General features: G+C 36.7%; 2 protein-coding genes across 7 annotated transcripts in view; one reads left to right on the forward strand and one right to left on the reverse strand.

Annotated features, from left to right (window-relative positions):
* The window catches only part of LOC106071260 (RYamide receptor-like), a 201742-nt gene extending 195537 nt beyond the window's left edge, over window positions 1-6205 (reverse strand). The window contains exon 1 of the mRNA XM_056041783.1: window positions 5481-6205. The gene's annotated coding sequence lies outside the window, so the exon portion shown is untranslated. The remainder of the gene's footprint in view (window positions 1-5480) is intronic.
* A 2643-nt stretch (window positions 6206-8848) lies between these two features.
* Window positions 8849-18482, forward strand: part of LOC106079670 (sodium/potassium/calcium exchanger 4-like) — a 31659-nt gene continuing 22025 nt past the window's right edge. For 4 of the 6 annotated variants that reach the window (XR_008779911.1, XR_008779910.1, XM_056042173.1 and 1 more), the window contains exons 1-6: window positions 8849-9042; window positions 13387-14287; window positions 15282-15476; window positions 16111-16194; window positions 16562-16665; window positions 16998-17098. Coding sequence is in view for 4 of the 6 variants with exons in the window: in XM_056042173.1 (XP_055898148.1) it covers window positions 13438-14287; window positions 15282-15476; window positions 16111-16194; window positions 16562-16665; window positions 16998-17098 (1334 nt within the window). In the remaining 2 variants the exon portion in view is untranslated. Of the gene's footprint in view, window positions 9043-10043; window positions 10126-10217; window positions 10277-13386; window positions 14288-15281; window positions 15477-16110; window positions 16195-16561; window positions 16666-16997; window positions 17099-18482 lie in introns of all 6 variants that reach the window. The other 2 variants (XM_056042175.1, XM_056042174.1) reach the window with 2 other exon arrangements.

An 18482-nucleotide genomic window follows, 5' to 3' on the forward strand; every position in this document is an offset into this window, starting at 1 on the left:
TAAAAAATGTGACTGAAATAGAACAAAAATAAAATGCCTGCTTGGTTACTTCTGTGACGTATTTTGTCTTGGTCGCTCCCTATGGAAAACATGGCAGCTGTGAATGTCCAGGTCAAGTTCAATTCAGACCACGTTTTGCCTGCGGGCTTAACTCTTCACAGCTCTCTCTCACACACTCTCTTTCTCTCTCTCTCTCTCTGTCTGACTTTCAAATTCTGTCACCCTGAAACTCTCGCCCCCTCCATGTCGAACGAACTCCAGATGGAGTCTATTTCACTAGCCTATTGCTTTAAGTTTTAGTTGGGCATCTACTTTTTAAAAAACAAAACATGATCTATCCTTCATCATGACCTATGACCTAGCCTTCATCATGATCTATGTCCTAGTCTTCATCATGACCTATGAACTAGCCTTTATCATGACATATGACCTAGCCTTCATCATGATCTATGTCCTAGTCTTCATCTTGACCTATGACCTAGACTTTATCATGACATATGACCTAGCCTTCATCATGATCTATGTCCTAGTCTTCATCATGACCTATCACCTAGCCTTCATCATGACATATGACCTAGCCTTCATCATGATCTATGTCCTAGTCTTCATCATGACCTATGACCTAGACTTTATCATGACCTATGACCTAGCCTTCATCATTGTCTATGTCCCAGTCTTAACCTAACCTATGACCTAGCATTCATCATGACCCATGACCCAGCCTTCATCTTGTTTAAAAAATGTTGTTACACACCATGACATTTTGTTTGTTAGTATGTGTGTTTGTGTTTGTGTGTGTTTCATTCTATTACATCGATGCACTGACGTTTTGAAAGAAGGGAAGGGGGGGGGGGGGCTAGAAGTCTACTCAAGTATTTGGAGCGCTCCATTGATGCTTTTTTAAAATTCTTATTTCTTTATTTGTCATTTTTAATTTTATCTCAAACAGACTATTAGAATTAGATCGGCATTAGATGTCATCTCTAGAGAGCAAAGCTCTGGAATTTACTTCCTGATTAAAAACTCTATTTCCAGTAATTCTATAAAGTCATTTCATCATGCTCATTACAGCAAGGCTTATACTTTGGGTGATTCAAATCAAGTTCTAATGTTATCCGTTCAACAAAGTTCAGAAGAGTTAACGATAGAATAACTTAATCCAGTGTTTATCAAACTGGGGTCTGCGAAACCCCCCAGGGGTCCCCGAGAAGAGGGTTCACAGATGGATGAAAATTGTATACATTTAAAACAACTTTTTCCCTAAAAGCCAGTTCATCTGGTCAGATTATTTCAATAATAATCCACTCTCCCCTTACTACTGTTTAATTTGTCTATTTCATTCAACTCTAGGGCGACCTAAACCAAAGATTTGAGACATTCTTCAATTGAATATTGCTGACAGGTATTAAAACCTTTTGCCGATGGGCAAACTCAGTTTCCAATCACAGGTGATCCCATACTAATACAGAAGCAGCTAATTGAAATATCCACCAGCGAGGAACTTAAACCAATGTTAAAACAAGGAGACCACAACTTCTGGTTACAAAAACGTGTTCAAAATGTATATTCTGTATTACGGTTCATTGTAAAAAAAGTTGTTGACTGCTTTCTCTACCTTTTTTCCCGTAATTAACCTCATTACAAATAACAATAAAAAGGTTCGAAGTTTGTGCTCATAAACACATCCACCTCATCCAAGTCATTAGTTTTTTTTTACATTTGACACTTTTATAAAGTGCATGTACGAGGCGTTCTGACTAAAGGGTCATTCGGCACGTTTTGACTTAAGAGTCCTTCGGCACGTTTTGACTTAAGGGTCCTTCGACACGTTTTGACTTAAGGGTCCTTCGACACGTTTTGACTTCAGAGTCCTTCGGCACGTTTTGACTTAAGGGTCCTTCGGCACGTTTTGACTTAAGGGTCCTTCGGCACGTTTTGACTTAAGGGTCCTTCGGCACGTTTTGACTTAAGGGTCCTTCGGCACGTTTTGACTATATAAAGAGGTCTCCGGGTCAAAAAAGTTTGAGGACCTCTGACTTAATCGAATGTGAGTGCTACATTAAAACGTAATATATAGAAACTGAGAGAAAGGTTTATATAGAAACTATCTGAGAGAAAGGTTTATATAGAAACTATCTGAGAGAAAGGTTTATATAGAAACTAACTGAGAGAAAGGTTTATATAGAAACTAACTGAGAGAAAGGTTTATATAGAAACTAACTGAGAGAAAGGTTTATATAGAAACTATCTGAGAGAAAGGTTTATATAGAAACTATCTGAGAGAAAGGTTTATATAGAAACTAACTGAGAGAAAGGTTTATATAGAAACTATCTGAGAGAAAGGTTTATATAGAAACTATCTGAGAGAAAGGTTTATATAGAAACTATCTGAGAGAAAGGTTTATATAGAAACTAACTTAGAGAAAGGTTTATATAGAAACTATCTGAGAGAAAGGTTTATATAGAAACTAACTGAGAGAAAGGTTTATATAGAAACTATCTGAGAGAAAGGTTTATATAGAAACTAACTTAGAGAAAGGTTTAAATTTGACTTATATTTAACTTTAACAAGAAGCGAAATCCCAAACCTAATACTCGAAAAAAGTTGAAAGCAGGAAAGGCCCGAAATCAACTGGATGGAAATTTTCCAAAAAAAAGCGATTGTTGGACTTTGAAATGATACTGAAAGCTATTTATCACTAAATTAAGCAAATAAATGTCAATAGATACAATTGAACTTGCCAGGCACGTTGAAAACAAAATGACGAACCAATCAACAAATCTGTGTAACTAATTACAAGAGCTGAAATGTTTCTTAGCGGCCATAGTGGATTTGAACTGAAAGAGTAGAATGTGAGGGGAAAAAGAAAGTCTCTAGAGTAGTACTTCCAGAGTAGATTGACCAACTGATATGTTAGTACCCCCAGAGGAGATTGACCAAATGATATGTTAGTACCTCCAGAGGAAATTGACCAACTGATATGTTAGTACCCCTAGAGGAAATTGACCAAATGATATGTTAGTACCTCCAGAGGAAATTGACCAACTGATATGTTAGTACCCCTAGAGGAAATTGATCAAATGATATGTTAGTACCAGGGGCGGACTGGGTGTCAAGATCGGCCCAGGCATTTCTATACCATCCAGCCCATAAATTGTATATTATACGATGGGCACACAATTCTAGGTCTACCTGTCCTCAAAATGATTCTATTTATTTAGAAAATATATCGATACAGTTGCATGCATACAGTTATTTAATACGTGCCTTAGAGACATCAATGAGGCCCCTGTCTTATAAAATACAGACGTAATTTAAAACAAAAAGATTATTGTTGTGGTAATACCGGCCCATTTGGGGACCGGCCCACCGGGCATTTGCCCGAACGCCCATATAGCCAGTCCGCCCATGGTTAGTACCCCTAGAGGAAATCGATCAAATGATATGTAAGTATCTCCAGTTGAAATTGACCAAATGATATGTTAGTACCTCCAGAGGAAATTGACCAAATGATATGTTAGTACCTCCAGAGGAGATTGACCAAATGATATGTTAGTACCTCCAGAGGAAATTGACCAACTGATATGTTAGTACCTCCAGAGGAGATTGACCAAATGATATGTTAGTACCTCCAGAGGAAATTGACCAAATGATATGTTAGTACCTCCAGAGGAGATTGACCAAATGATATGTTAGTACCTCCAGAGGAAATTGACCAACTGATATGTTAGTACCTCCAGAGGAGATTGACCAAATGATATGTTAGTACCTCCAGAGGAGATTGACCAAATGATATGTTAGTACCTCCAGAGGAGATTGACCAAATGATATGTTAGTACCTCCAGTGGAGATTAATTAACTGATATGCTGAAGAAACAATTCTCGGAGTTGTCCTCTCAGGTCATTCTTCAGGTAACTGTGGAGAAACACCAAAAGTACCAACTTGTTTATACTTATGACTAAATAACCGGCTGATTTAAATTAAACGGATTCAACGAAATAATAGGATTTATTTCAGTATTGATGAATTAGGTCCGAATAAGCGTCTGATTCATTTAACCGGTTTCTTCCCACAAACAGCAAAAAGAATAAAGTTTCAACATACAGAAAATTTTAGGTTTCTTTAGACGAGGTTTCTTTAAAAAAAATCGTGTACCAAAAATAAGGGGAGATTAGCAACTTGGTTAACAAGATTTGCTCAAAAAAGTCAGCTAGTAATAAGATCAAGTGTTTGAGTCAGTCAATGAAGACGGTGTTTTTTAAAGGTCTAACTGACTAAAAAAGAACTACACATTCGTTTCAGTCATAGAGGAATGTTATAATAAAAGATTTTTCTGTGTTCTGTTTGAATAGGGTGCTCACTTCTAGTATCAAATGATCGATGGGGGTTCAAATGATGTGCCATAAACAACAGTTACCTATTCTTATGGGATGTGATATACCATTCTAATGGCGATATACATTCTGATTAGCTAGACTCTTAAGAACTGACTCTTGTCAACGTGTGGCTTTTAGTGAATGAGAACATTGCATCCATTGGGATTCACATATCTAGGCATTATTGTACGTAGCATTCGAGTGATAGTGCCCTATATCTGGTGTATGTTAGAGACGAGAGCTAATAAAGATTGTTGCCTTTTTTTTTAACTGCTATGTTGTTTTATTTTATTTTATTTTATTCTTTGCACGACCCAACAGTTTGAAGAAATAATTGAAGCTTTCTTGAGTATGCAAGGTGTCATGAAATAGATGGACTGGGGGAGAACCTGACAACTGCATTTAATTCAGATGGATGGACTAAAACAAAAGGGAGGACTCATGTAACGCCCTAAATGATACTATCATCTGGCCTAGAGATTGACAAGTAAGTTTTCTATTAGTCACAAATGTTTTACCAGACTGGTGTGAGGCGGCTCAGTAGTAAAGCGATACCGAGACTAAACAAGAGTTCTAGATCAATGCCTAGAGGCTTAAATTTAATGCCTAAAAAACTCGAAATTTGTTCTGGTCATGCTAGTCTAGAGACTCACTTTACGGGACTGCTTGTGAACGCGCAATTGTGACGACATTAATTCAAAGAGAGACTGTAGTCTAGATCTAGATAAACAGACAGTTGCGAGGCTAGGCTTTCATAGGAGCATCATCTTTGTATAGTGACTGAGATTAGACTGTTCGTGTTCTGGATTAAACATTCATATTTGATCTACATCTGTTCATTTACTTTATTGTAGATGTCTTGATCTGTAAGTCTGTTACTAAGAACTCAAGAGTAATACTACGCGTACAGAAACACTTAATGAATGTTCTAATTATCACAAACTCTACATACCCAGATAGGGCATATTACACAAGTTAGCTTTAAGCCACAATCTAAATTTGTATCTTAAATGCGATTAGATACATTAAGTCTTAAAAAATCACTATAGGATATTCCCTTATAACTGACTTTGATACAACAGTAAACATACATAAGACTTACCGTTTAACACGAGACCAAACAAGAATACCATCCAATTGAAAATCTAGAGTTACGGTCCTTTGAGAAATCGTAGGTACACTCAGGTGTCAGAACATAATCTCTCATTTATAAGACAACCAAAATGAAATAAAACACTGAAATCCGAATTCAATTGAAACATCAAAGAAGAGAATTCCAAACTTGAAGTAAATAGATTGTAGATAGAACCAAATCCTAGCAGCCTAGCACAGCAAGTGGGATAGATTCCAAAGTGAAAGAGTGTAGCTCGAGTTGAACTATTTCCATCCCTGCAAGTGCACTAGAACCACTGGAGGTGTGAAGTAATTCGATGGTGTCAGGGTGACTTGCACCTGCAGAATGGCTCGATCACACCAGAAAACTGCAGATGGTTGAAATAAAACACTTCTTCATTACAGGGACTGTCACAATATGTCAAACATGCATTCATAATTCCAACATTATTGATGTTCTAGAATCTCTAACTCTAAAAGAAAAAGTTTAGTAAAGCTAGGCTACTATAGTTAAAAAGTTCAGTTAAGCTTTTGGTGGAAAAAAAAATCTAACATAAGTGAATAAAGAGACACACACAAGTATTAAATAAAACTGTGAGATGAAAATATTTTTTTTTAAGTAATTATTTCGTTGTTTATTTTAATGTTATTTTATTCCTTTTTTCTCCTCTATTTTCGATCCTAATCTTTAAAAAAAAAAACCTGCCCCAGCAAACGAGCAGAAAGTTGAGCAGAAGTCAAAGGTTAACCTGTCCAGATACTAATTGAGCTGATTTCGGATAATGTCAAGGTAGAAGTGAGATCTCTGGAAGCGAGGAACTGGGCGGTGACAAGCGTCGCGTGAGAGCTGGGAGTCGCCTGCTGGCGTTGGCACGGAGTGTGTGTAGCAGTAAACGCGGAGACTACCGGAGGTAATTCAGGGTAGCAGGTACTCGCTCTGGAGATAATGAATAATCATTATAATAATCATACTTGTTTCTTCCCTCGTCTAATCTCAAGATTTAAGATCATTGCAATAATAATAACAATGCTAATGATAAAGAAGTGTGTTATGGAATTATGAAATGTACCTAATGACTAGGGTTGATTGAGTACCTGGTGTAATATAATGATAGAAGATATGCTGATTTCATTAAAAATCTTGTGAAATAATACCCATGTCCACATTTCACTAGTATTAGTATCAATCTGTATTGCTGTATTGCTGTATGCTAAATATGTACCAGAAAACAGTTGAAAATGTGTATGCACCAATTTTACTTTTCGAAGCGCACAATTTAATTACTATTTGTCTGTATTGGATGTGACAAAATATGCAGGTCCTAACTGGGTCTGCGTCGTCACGTGATACACTGCACTCATCCTTAATCTTCGGATCCAAAGACATTGCCTATATATACTATTGATACTTAAGTAGTTTTTGTTTGCTATGTAGCATATATTTCGTCAAGTAGTTGCTCGAGTTGTGATGTGCAGTGATCTATTTCAGGTCAATAAAAAGGTCAGAGACAGGTTCTATGTCTATTTCAAATGTTGTGTATTATTATTTGTTTGAAAAATGAACTAGCGTTCTTTCTCTAGCCGGCATTCTCAATGCGGAGTTGAAATTCTGTACAGGGAAATAAAAAGCGCTGTTGTCTCCCAAACAAGGTATAGTGAGTAATTTTCTAATGTTCTGGTATTGTTCTTTTGTGTATGCTCCTATAGCATGCTCAGAATACTGTTGTCCAGTTTATGTTGTGGGACATGTTGAGGGACAGAGAATCTGAGAGAGGTGCTGCCTTAAAGTGCTCATCACAACTCTCCTTGGAGCCTCCCCTAGCTGACCACTCAGCGGACCATTCAGCTGACCAGTCAGTCAGTTATCCATATACTTGTTATTGTTTAGACTGATTCATGTTCTTTGCTTGATTCAAATAGCTTACAAATTGCTTAGGTCTACATGTATTGTTTTCACCCTTGCAAAATATTAGGTTCTGTAAAGTAATTCATACAGAAAGTTCTGCCCTTAAAATAAATAAACAGGGGAAGGGGGAAATTAGGTCGCCAGGGGCGATTCTCAAAAGTTGCGTTCAGATTCTCTTCTCTTTAGGTTTTTTTTTTATAATTTTCTTTAAAAGTTGATCATCCCGTTATCTCTCTCTATATATGTGTGTGTGTGTGTGTGTGTGTGTGTGTGTGTGTGTGTGTGTGTGTGTGTGTGTGTGTGTGTGTGTGTGTGTGAGAGAGAGAGAGAGAGAGAGAGAGAGAGAGAGAGAAAGAGAGAGGGGGGGGGGAAGAAGAAGTCGTCGTGCGATCATCATAATGTGTCTGGAGCAATTAATTCTTGGCGGCGTTGGACCTATTCTTTTCCAATCCAAGTGCCCATCAAGCTGTTTAGACGAAAGATTCCTGCATTAGGATCTCAGTCTGTATCGGAATTTAAACTCAGGACCTTTTAGTTTCGGATGCTTGGCGTGTTACTAACAAGGCACCACTTCCAACGTTATAGATGAATTCACTGTGACTTGGAGATTTCCATCTAAAACCTTTTGCATATCCGACTATGGGAAATGTTGATATGGTTGATACTCTCTGCATTGACAAATGTTTACGAGAATTAGTTTGTTCCCTTTTTGCACTGTAAACTCAAGTTTCGCTTGTAGCTCACGGCAAGTTGTATTATTTACTTGTCGTCAGGGATCTTTCAATATGGCGTTATGGACAGTGTTTAATGTAATAATTTATTCTCTACCAGGACGGCTGCCTGCTCGTGTGGTATGCACTGTGGACTCGTTCGTACAGTCCAGAGTTTGAATCCTGTGAGCTGCCTGCGGGAGGTTAGCGCTAGGAAGTAATAATCTTCAAATCTGAAAGACTTCAAACAAACCAATGACATCATTCATTTTTTTTCTTACTTTTTCCTTTAGGTTTCCTTACATAATCTCCACATTTCTCTGTATTGTTTTCTATTTCTATACATAAAACACTAAACCATAATTTACAAATAGAATAAGAAATCCTAATGAAATACTCAAAAAGACACAAAGATAGAGGCATTTTTTTTTTTTTCCTTATGGTAGAACAAATTCGTACAAGTGCTCCTACTTCAATAGTGCCTTTAGAGAATGAATGGATTGCCTGAATCAGCCAGGAAAACCAATGACTTAGCAGAGTTTAAGTCATTGATTAACATACATGACTAGATTGACATATGAAATGCGTAGGACGTAATCATCTTCTTTTTTGAAATAATTGCTGTCATAGATAAGCTAAGATAAGATACTTTTTCTAGGCTACTTTATTGTATCATAGAATGGTAACCGGATCTTAAAAATAGAAAGGGGAGATTACTACATTTAAAATCAATCGTGAAAATCGACAATGACGGACTGATCGAGAATTGGTGACGTGAACCCATAATATAGATCTCAAACCAAAATGGCGAATTGTTTAGACATAAAATACTAGAAAGTGATTTGAATTGTAACTGCGTCGTTTATCAATGACAGCCATACTTCAGTCGCTTTCACTAAGTACACAGGTCTTGATCCATTGGCGGATACACTTAGGTAAGCATAAGATCTACTTAAGTAGACTCGAATAATTACTTACAAATCTGTCTTTATAAAGTGTAGCCTAGATTATCTTAACTAATCTAGTATTAAGTATAGTGACTTATAGTCCTAGAATTAGAATATAATCTATTCCAGTTCGTCTAGATATAGATAGATCTATAATAATTAAAATCTATGGATTTAATCTTTATCTAATATTTTATAAAGACGCAAGTCATAGAATGATTGAGTTTAGATCTAGTTTAGGAGTCCACTATTACTTAGTCTATATAATAAGAGAGTAAGTGAGGCATAACTTTTATCCGCAAATTGGTTTTATTTTTCTTTATGTTGGCACTCTTTAGACGTAGATGATGCATGATGGTTTAATTGTTGTTATGTCTGTACAGGTTACAGTTAAGGTTAGTTCCTGCTGTTGTTAACCAGAGGCGGCCCTAGCAGTTCGCGGGGCCCTGGGCGATTGTCATATCAGGGCCATGAATATTTGTACGATAGGTTGACGATGAAAAAAGATTTTCTTTATCGCGGCCCCCTCATTCTAAGGCCGCATCTTGCGTTAACACATACATATACTGCTGTCCATACTGCTGTCCACGTACTGCTGAGCACATACTGCTGCACACATACTGCTGTCCACATACTGCTGCACGTATACTGCTGCCCACATACTGCTGTCCGCATACTGCTGTCAACGTACTGCTAGTCCACTTGTCCACATACTGCTGTCCCCATACTGCTGTCCAGATACTGCTGTCCATGTACTGCCGCCCACATACTGCTGTTCACGTACTGCTGCCCACATACTGTTGTCCACTTGTCCACATACTGCTGCCCACATACTGCTGCCCACATACTGCTAGTTCACATACTGCTGTGTAGGAGGTTTTTAGAGTGGTGGGGGCACTATTACTCTAAGTAAACTCCTTTAATTTCTAAGTATTTTCAGTAACCATTCAAGATTCATTGAAATGTAACAACATTATATTATGTTCCAGAGAAAATTATCTAATATGTATCTAATGGTAACTCTTGCAACTTGAAGAGTAGGATTAGGAAATTCTTGGGCTCGGGTACGGGGTAAGGAATCTTCAAGCGTTATTAACAAATACTGTTAAATAATGTAGTCTGTGCATCCCCAATTTAGTTTTACTTTTACCAATGATTTCTAGATTCATTTACCTGGATACCCCAGTTACATCAGCATCAGATTCCGTTCTGATTAGTTCAGGTAAATATTCTTGGGGAGAATCTGGTTGAGTTTCTAGTCTGGCTTTGGGGGATTGTTGATAAACAACGCTATAGATATATCTGTGTTTATTTAGACGTTTTGTAATTCTTCTCTTTTTACTTTGTGTCTATCTATCTATCTATCTATCTATCTATCTATCTATCTATCTATCTATCTATCTATCTATCTATCTATCTATCTATCTATCTATCTCTCTCTCTCTCTCTATATATATATATATATTTATATATATATATATATATATATATATATATATATATATATATATATATATATATATATATATATATATATATAGGCTATATAGTTATATGCTAGCCGGATATGTCCCGCGGCCTACGGGCCTTAGTTTTGGTATTACTGATCAACTGGTTTGAATTTAGACCTATGTTAAGCGTGGAGAATGTTCCCTTCATAGGTTTCATATATATATATTTTTTTTTTTGCCACTCAAATAAAAGTCGAGTGTGAAAATGGGTTTACCCGTTCAGCCGACATATTTATATCAAATATAACATACTGTGAAAACGGGTTTATTCGATTTGTTAAAATGTTTCGCTTTTTAATAGATATACAATTAGGTTCTGTTTGTCTATTTTAGGGGCCTCAGGTAGTGGTAGGGACATTAAAAATACACTATGGTCTCCGCCATGATCTAAGAAACGTTTATGCCAAGTTTTCATTAAGATCGGTTTAACGGTTTTGATTTTTATGCAGGACATACATGTTTACATACATACATACATACATACATACATACATACATACATACATACATACATACATACATACATACATACATGCTTACATACATACATACATACATACATACATACATACATACATACATACATACATACATACATATATACATACATGCATACATACGCCTTACTTTCTGCTTTATATATTAGATAAATATCCGTCCAATGTCTATATCTTTGTCATTGTCTGTTGAAATCTTTTATCTGAACACTTTAAAATAATTATTTGTCAAAAAGACTTCCAAACGTGTGCCTACCTGGCAATAGACTTTCAAACGTGTGCCTACCTGGCAATAGACTTCCAAACTTGTGCCTACCTGGCAATAGACTTCCAAACGTGTGCCTACCTGGCAATAAACTGCCAAACGTGTGCCTACCTGGCAATAGACTTCCAAACGTGTGCCTACCTGGCAATAAACTGCCAAACGTGTGCCTACCTGGCAATAGTCAAGAAACGTTTTCGTCTGCTTTCAAAACGTTTTCAAGGACATTTAAAAGAGAAAAAAAAGGACCGGGGCGCCTTGAGAACAAGCTCATAATCAGCGCCCCACTTTACGTCGCGTGTACCTAAATCAGACTATACAAGTTAAAAGTTGAAGATAGGTATCAGCGCATTGAATCAACAAAAGTGAAATTGCCATCCCAGCCGTGTTACGATGTCAACAAACTCGTATTCTGTTGAACAGTGTTGGATGACTTACAGAACTAGAAGAGCACTTTGACCCCGGTACTTTTATGCCAAGTCTTATATTCTTATATATAAATGTATTGAAACAATTCAAATCTCTTTTTGCTATTCCTCTTTTCAACTTGGGTTAAAAAAAAACTTTTAAAACAAAACCAAAAAAAAAAAGGATGGATTTCGAAAAGGGCTCTAATGATTCTCCTGTGAATTTGACAGTTTGTCTATATCTTTTGTAAAAGAATTACTATCTTGGGTTTAGCAGTTGTTTTTTCAAAGTATAATTATAAATAAAATTTTAATCTGGTCTGAAGGTCTAGACAAACTATATTTCGAATAGCGATTATTTCAGTTTGTATTCATGAAAGAGTTAAATATATATATATATATAAATACATTTTGCCCATCGCCCTGTAAGTCTGGATATATAGGCCTATCATTAGGATCTTATATACTCTGAATAGATTTATTTATAACTAGGAATTTATTTTTTCGGATCGGGAGCTAGGTAAGAATGTTCCTTTTTAAAAAATCTATCATTCATTAGTAATTAAGATCAAAGTAATCGCTCTTACAAAAAATTAATCCGCTTCATAAAGAGGAATTGTCTTTCTTTTATGTTACTTGTAAAGAATATAGTGTTTATTTAATTAATGAATCGCTCATGTGTTGCAGTGTTTGCAATCTGTGAGTTCATAGAATCTTATTGAACACACGAGTTTAATCCGGCCGGAAAGCACATGACTTAGTCAGTGGTTATTCCCGCATGTTTAGTCCGGCCGGAAAACCCATGCCTTAGTGGAAAGTCTCGGATTAACATCCACGACTTGATAGGCACCTGGAAACGTCTAAGAAGGAGCGTTAGCAATTTATAAGAGAAAAAGAATTATATTTGTCTTGTAAAGAACTTTAGGTCAATGATTGGTGTGCGGTAATACACAGTGATAACACAAACCAACAGAGAGTTATACAAAACAAAACTTTTTGAATCAAGTTATTTAGTCTATTTGCATTTCCAAAATGTACAAGTTCTTTCAAAAAGTTTTGTTTTGTGTAACTCTCTGTTGGTTTGTGTTATCACTGTGTATTATCGCGGCCTTGTAACATATCATTCCTAGCCTGGTGTAGGTATTTCTTTGCAATCCTGTCTATATCTAGTTACAAGCTGAGAAAACTTCAAGCTGAAGATGGATTGCTCTATTTCATAATATTATTGTATAACTAAAACAAACATGGGGAGACAACTCTTCCTCCGCCCTGGCTGCAAGTCAAATTGAAAGGAACGTTTTCAATGTACTCTTACAGCCCTTTCCTTTGCCTCCCCCTTCCATTGCCTTAATCACCTGCCTCAAACTTTAGTCCCACTTACCTGGATACGCCTTCGTTAATAACCTTAACTTTGCCTACCTTTTCAAATTATGGCTCCTTCTATCAGCCCCGCTTTTCACCTTTGCTTGACCTCCAGCACCTATCCCCCACACACAGTATTAATTCCCTCAAGAAGTTTCCTTAAAACCTGTGGATACCATGACATCTTAGTCATTACATTTAGTTGTTAATTGTATTTGTCCAAAAGAATGTTGTATGGCGTGATATAAACTAATAATGAAATGTTAATAAATATCTTGTTGAATTTGATACAGGCGAGTGTGCGGTTGGTTTGTCACCATCTGCGCTGAACTGTTAGCAGAAGAATGAACACTGAGAACTGGCTAGGTCACGAGGATACGAAGTCTGGCGCTGTTCCACAGCCTAGTGTTCAGTGTGGTCAGGCGAGCTGTAAAATTGGTAATGTCAGTCAGGTAGCTTCGAACCATTCTATCGCTCATTCTGCTGGACAGAGCTGTCCACTAACCAGAATGACAAGCCACACAGAGGTGAGTAGGCAGCCCATCGCTTCAGTAAATCCATCTTCTGGGCATGACTTCTTGCCTAGCTCAAACAATGACTACAAGGCGGCACTTCTTCAACTTTATCCTGAAGATGTTAATATAGCTGGTACTTACACCCTGCAGTGTAACACCAAGCAGGACATCAGGAATGGTGATAGCTTCCAAGAAACAACGTTACAATACACTGTAAACTGTGCCAGTACATCACAGCCCCATGGTGTACAATTAACCAAGAAAGTGTCTGCGCTCAATATACTGGACATAACCACCACTTCTAATGCCCCAACGGAATATGTTTCATCAAATAATACCGGCAACATGTCACACGTTGAGAGTTACAACAAACAAACCCAAAGCTTTAATGGATTTGAGAGTACTGTCTGCCGCTTAGATATCCCTGGCCAAACACTTACTGCTTCGACGAGCCTAAACGACTCTGGTACCAAGGGGATGCATCGGGCTGCAAGAAGTTTCCCTTGGAGATGCAAGCGACAAAAGGGAATGATGAGGTTCACGTCTGTGGCTCTGTTTTACGTAGCGGCCTTCCTGTGTGTGACTGTTTACACCCGAGTCTCGGATGAATCAGTGGCGCAGCCAGAAACAGCCAAAAATGTGACCCCAGAAAAAGGGAAAAGAATGAGACGAGGTGTATGTAAGTAAAACTGCACACAGTTTCAGAGGCAGAGCCTCTGGGTTCGTGAACAGAGGGGTCCATCATACTCTAGTATGTGCAGCGTTTTATACTGTACCTCGAGACTAATATACAATATGTTGGATTAAAAGCATCGGGTTAAAGATTTTTCCTGCATTGTAAGCGTCCGAAGTTCATTATCTTTTGGCCGATGCCACATTTTATTCTTAGTAATAAGAGTTTGTCAAAGTGAAGATACATTGGGACAGGCATGGACATACGTAATGGGCTTGATGGAAGGATCATACTTGTGTTCAGACAGAATGTCTTGTAGCGTGCTTAATCCTCCCCCCCCCCCCCCCCCCGCACTACGCCTATGATCCCAATGCATTATTTCAAGCTGCTAGTCTTATAGTCTGTGAATGAGACTCAAGTCAGTTCAGACATTAGTACACCGTGTGGGTATGTGTGTGTGTGTAAGTGTATTTTTTTTCAAAGTGTTTTAAAATAAAACTTTTTTACAATTCAATATCCCATTTAAAAATTCGTAGACATAAAATAATGCGCTACATTTTTTTAAATTAATCATTTATTGTTTTTATCGAGCTAGCACAAACAAACAAAAAATACATTAAGAATTTAACTGGATCCAGTGCCTGATTTAAGTTTGTGGAGGCCATGGGCAGAACAGTTGTGGAGGCTTTGACCCTCTTTTGAAGACTTAAAGGAATATAAGCTAATTAATGCTAGGGTAATAACACGTTAGATTACTTTCTATTGAAACAAATTTTTTATTTCTTTCCTGATATTGAGCATTCAACAAATTCCCCATTTGAGACCTGGGCGACTGTCTGCACTGTCGTAAAGTGGGCCCTGAATCTATTTTTAACATCCTTCATTACAAGAAATGTCCACTTAAACGCCATGTTTGTCTGGACACGTGAATCAAGTTGGATTAATCTCTACCCGCATTTTTTTTTTTGCATGATTGATCCTGGTCTGTAACTGTCCTCAGATATACTCAATTCTTCCACTCACTGCCTGACCTTAGTGGACCAAAGCCACGGTTTGCCGCGAGACTTTCTGGACAAGGAGTTTGCACAGAAGGGAGGCTGGCTCATCCACTTGGCGATAGGGTCGTACATGTTTGGTGCTATTGCCAGTGTTTGCGATATTTACTTTGTCCCGGCTCTGGAACATATTTCTGAAGGTAATGTGACCTTTGAACTATGTCTGTACTAAGGACTCCATTTGTGTCAGCAGACGAAAAAGATTAAATCTCTAAAAAAATCGATCGTATCAATTACAAACTTAAAGTATGAAAAAAACAAATCTGACTGATGATAAAAGCATTGATTCTGAAACCTTTTACAATCAAAGTCAGAGATTTCCAAGCTGACAGGATATTCAATATCTTGTTATTTATTTGTCTTTATCGGATGTTGCGTGAAAAACAAAATCAATAAAATAAATAGGATTACTTTGTTGGTTAGTCAAATAACAAATTCTATATACTGAAGTTAGTTTAGGGAACGTCTTATCGCTTAAGGTTTTTATAAATGTTTACGTTTAAAAGACAAATAGCTAAGTCCGAGCAGTTTGATCGATATAAATAATAAGCCTTTTTTTTACGAATTCAGATGATATAGGAGCTTCAAAATAGATGTAATAGATTTTTTGCATTGAATGGCTATTATATCCCTTCATGAATTTGGTTAAGGTTAGGTTAGCAATGAATTTATTAAGTATTTAATTTTTTGCATATCTCTCTTTCTTTCTATCATTTTTTGTATTATGTTAATAAATGCTTTTTTGTAACTTTAAAAAAAAAATTCCGTTTCTAGATCTGGACTTACAGAGTGATGTAGCTGGTGCTACATTTATGGCTGTAGCTAGCTCAGCTCCAGAATTCTGCACTACAGTTATAGGTTAAGTATCATAGTGTATTTTTAGCCTTTTTTTCCAACCACTTATGCCCAACTAAATTACGACCTGTGGGGCAATACTAACCGGCCCCTCGAAAGTTCTGCGCGCAGAGCTTTATATGGAGCCACAGAAGACCGATTGCATTAGATTTTTTTTTTTTTTGGCAATACCGTTTCTGACACGTTTTCTCAAAATTTTTGGCCTGGCGCCTCCAAAAGTTATCACTGTTTTAAAGTATACTCTGCGCCAATCAAATGCTAGACACCTCGTAAAGAACAGATCCACCCTATTAGAATCTATGAAGACTTCCTGTTTGAAGTAGTTTCCGGATTAAATAAGAGTAAATGACCAATACCTGGGCTTCAACAGGAGTGTTTCTGGCCAAGAATGACGTAGGAGTTGGGACAATCCTTGGCTCTTCAATCTTCAATCTCTTGGTCATCATTGGAGCATGTGCCATCTTTGCAGGCATGGTGAGTTATGACGTAGATGTTTGTTGTTTGATTAGGCACATCATGCAAATTGTTACTAGCTAGGTCCCAAGTCTTCGCGCAAGATCCAAAGATTTATTAGCCGCTTTAAGTACTACAATGATTATTGCCAAGATGTTTTGGTATTTGGCTAGATCACGTTGTGACCATGGCTTTAACTTCGTAATTGAACTTAGTAGTTTAAAATATTGTTATAGATTTTAAAGCTTTCTTTCCTATGTTTCAATGATGAGTTTATTCTATTTGATAGTTTAAATTCCTAATGTTTATTTTTTTCTCGCATGGCTACTTAGATGATTTTAAACTTTTGATAGCCCGTACAGCTAACGTGGTACCCACTAACCAGAGACACCATCTTCTATACACTATCTGTGATTCTGCTTGGTTTCTTTATGGAGGATTCGCTGATAACTTGGTAGGTAGGTTACTGGTTCTGTTAAATATCATGGAATGTAGGTTACTGGTTCTGTTAAATATCATGGTAGGTAGGTTACTGGTTCTGTTAAATATCATGGTAGGTAGGTTACTGGTTCTGTTAAATATCATGGTAGGTAGGTTACTGGTTCTGTTAAATATCATGGAATGTAGGTTGCCAATTGTTGTTAAATATCATGGTAGGTAGGTTACTGGTTCTGTTAAATATCATGGATCGAAGGTTACTGGTTCTGTTAAATATCATGGTAGGTATGTTACTGATTCTGTTAAATATCATGGAATGTAGGTTGCCAATTGTTGTTAAATATTATGGTAGGTAGGTTACTGGTTCTGTTAAATATCATGGTAGGTAGTTTACTGGTTCTGTTAAATATCATGGAATGTAGGTTACCAATTGTGTTAAATATCATGGTAGGTAGACAGGTCGTGTATGTCTCACTGTTGACTCACATTGTTTGTTTACTCACCATCTCATATCCAAATCTCTTTCCTCTCAAGTGTTTATGACAATGCTTGAATGTATACTAGATCTTATTTAAGACTTTGATTATAACCAGATCTACATTAACTGCTTAAAACCAAGGACTTCCTTGACTTACCTTCTTGTCGCTGGTTCGCTCTATGTGTGTACATCTAGTATACTAGTTGTCTCCGTGTCACTACGCTTGCTAAATGTTTTGTATACGTTTACATTTCATAAGAGTCTTAGTGTGCATGTATAACTTGTTTTCTCCCAATCAGGTCTACGCCGACTACAGAAAATGCGTGTTTATGTGAAATGTAGCTATATTCGACTTAAAAAACCGATTTTGTACACAGAAATATCTCTATAGATCTATATTTAAGGAAAGAGGTGTCAATACATTTTACACATTCAAAGTTATAAGAGAGATAACTAAAATTTCATTTAAAGTACTATTTAAAATAGTTATTATCTACCCTTACTTAGTTCTATATTAAATTGGAGTCAAATGTATTTAAAAAAAAATAAAAAAAAACAACGAATTATATTAGCAAAAATGTACCTGTACATTTATTTTATATTTACTTTCCATGTTCTAAAGAGAGCTACCAGATAAATACTGGAAAGCTTCTAACGTCTTTCTATATCTGTACGCTTTCCTTTGTTCCCGTCAGCATTGACATTCTAGACATGCTAATAGAAATGCAATAGAAAGTTAAGACTTCCTTACATTTCGTAGATCGTACTTATTGTATAAATGTGTAATTGTGTACTGTTTCTGGTACATTGTACTTTACTTGTATATAGTGATGGGAACTAAACTAACTTTTAAAAGTTAAACTAAAACTAGTTATCAACTAAAATAAACTAGTTAAACTATTAGTTTATCATGAATTTCAAA

This window comes from Biomphalaria glabrata, chromosome 9, assembly GCF_947242115.1.
Source record: "Biomphalaria glabrata chromosome 9, xgBioGlab47.1, whole genome shotgun sequence".
Lineage (NCBI taxonomy): Eukaryota > Metazoa > Mollusca > Gastropoda > Planorbidae > Biomphalaria > Biomphalaria glabrata.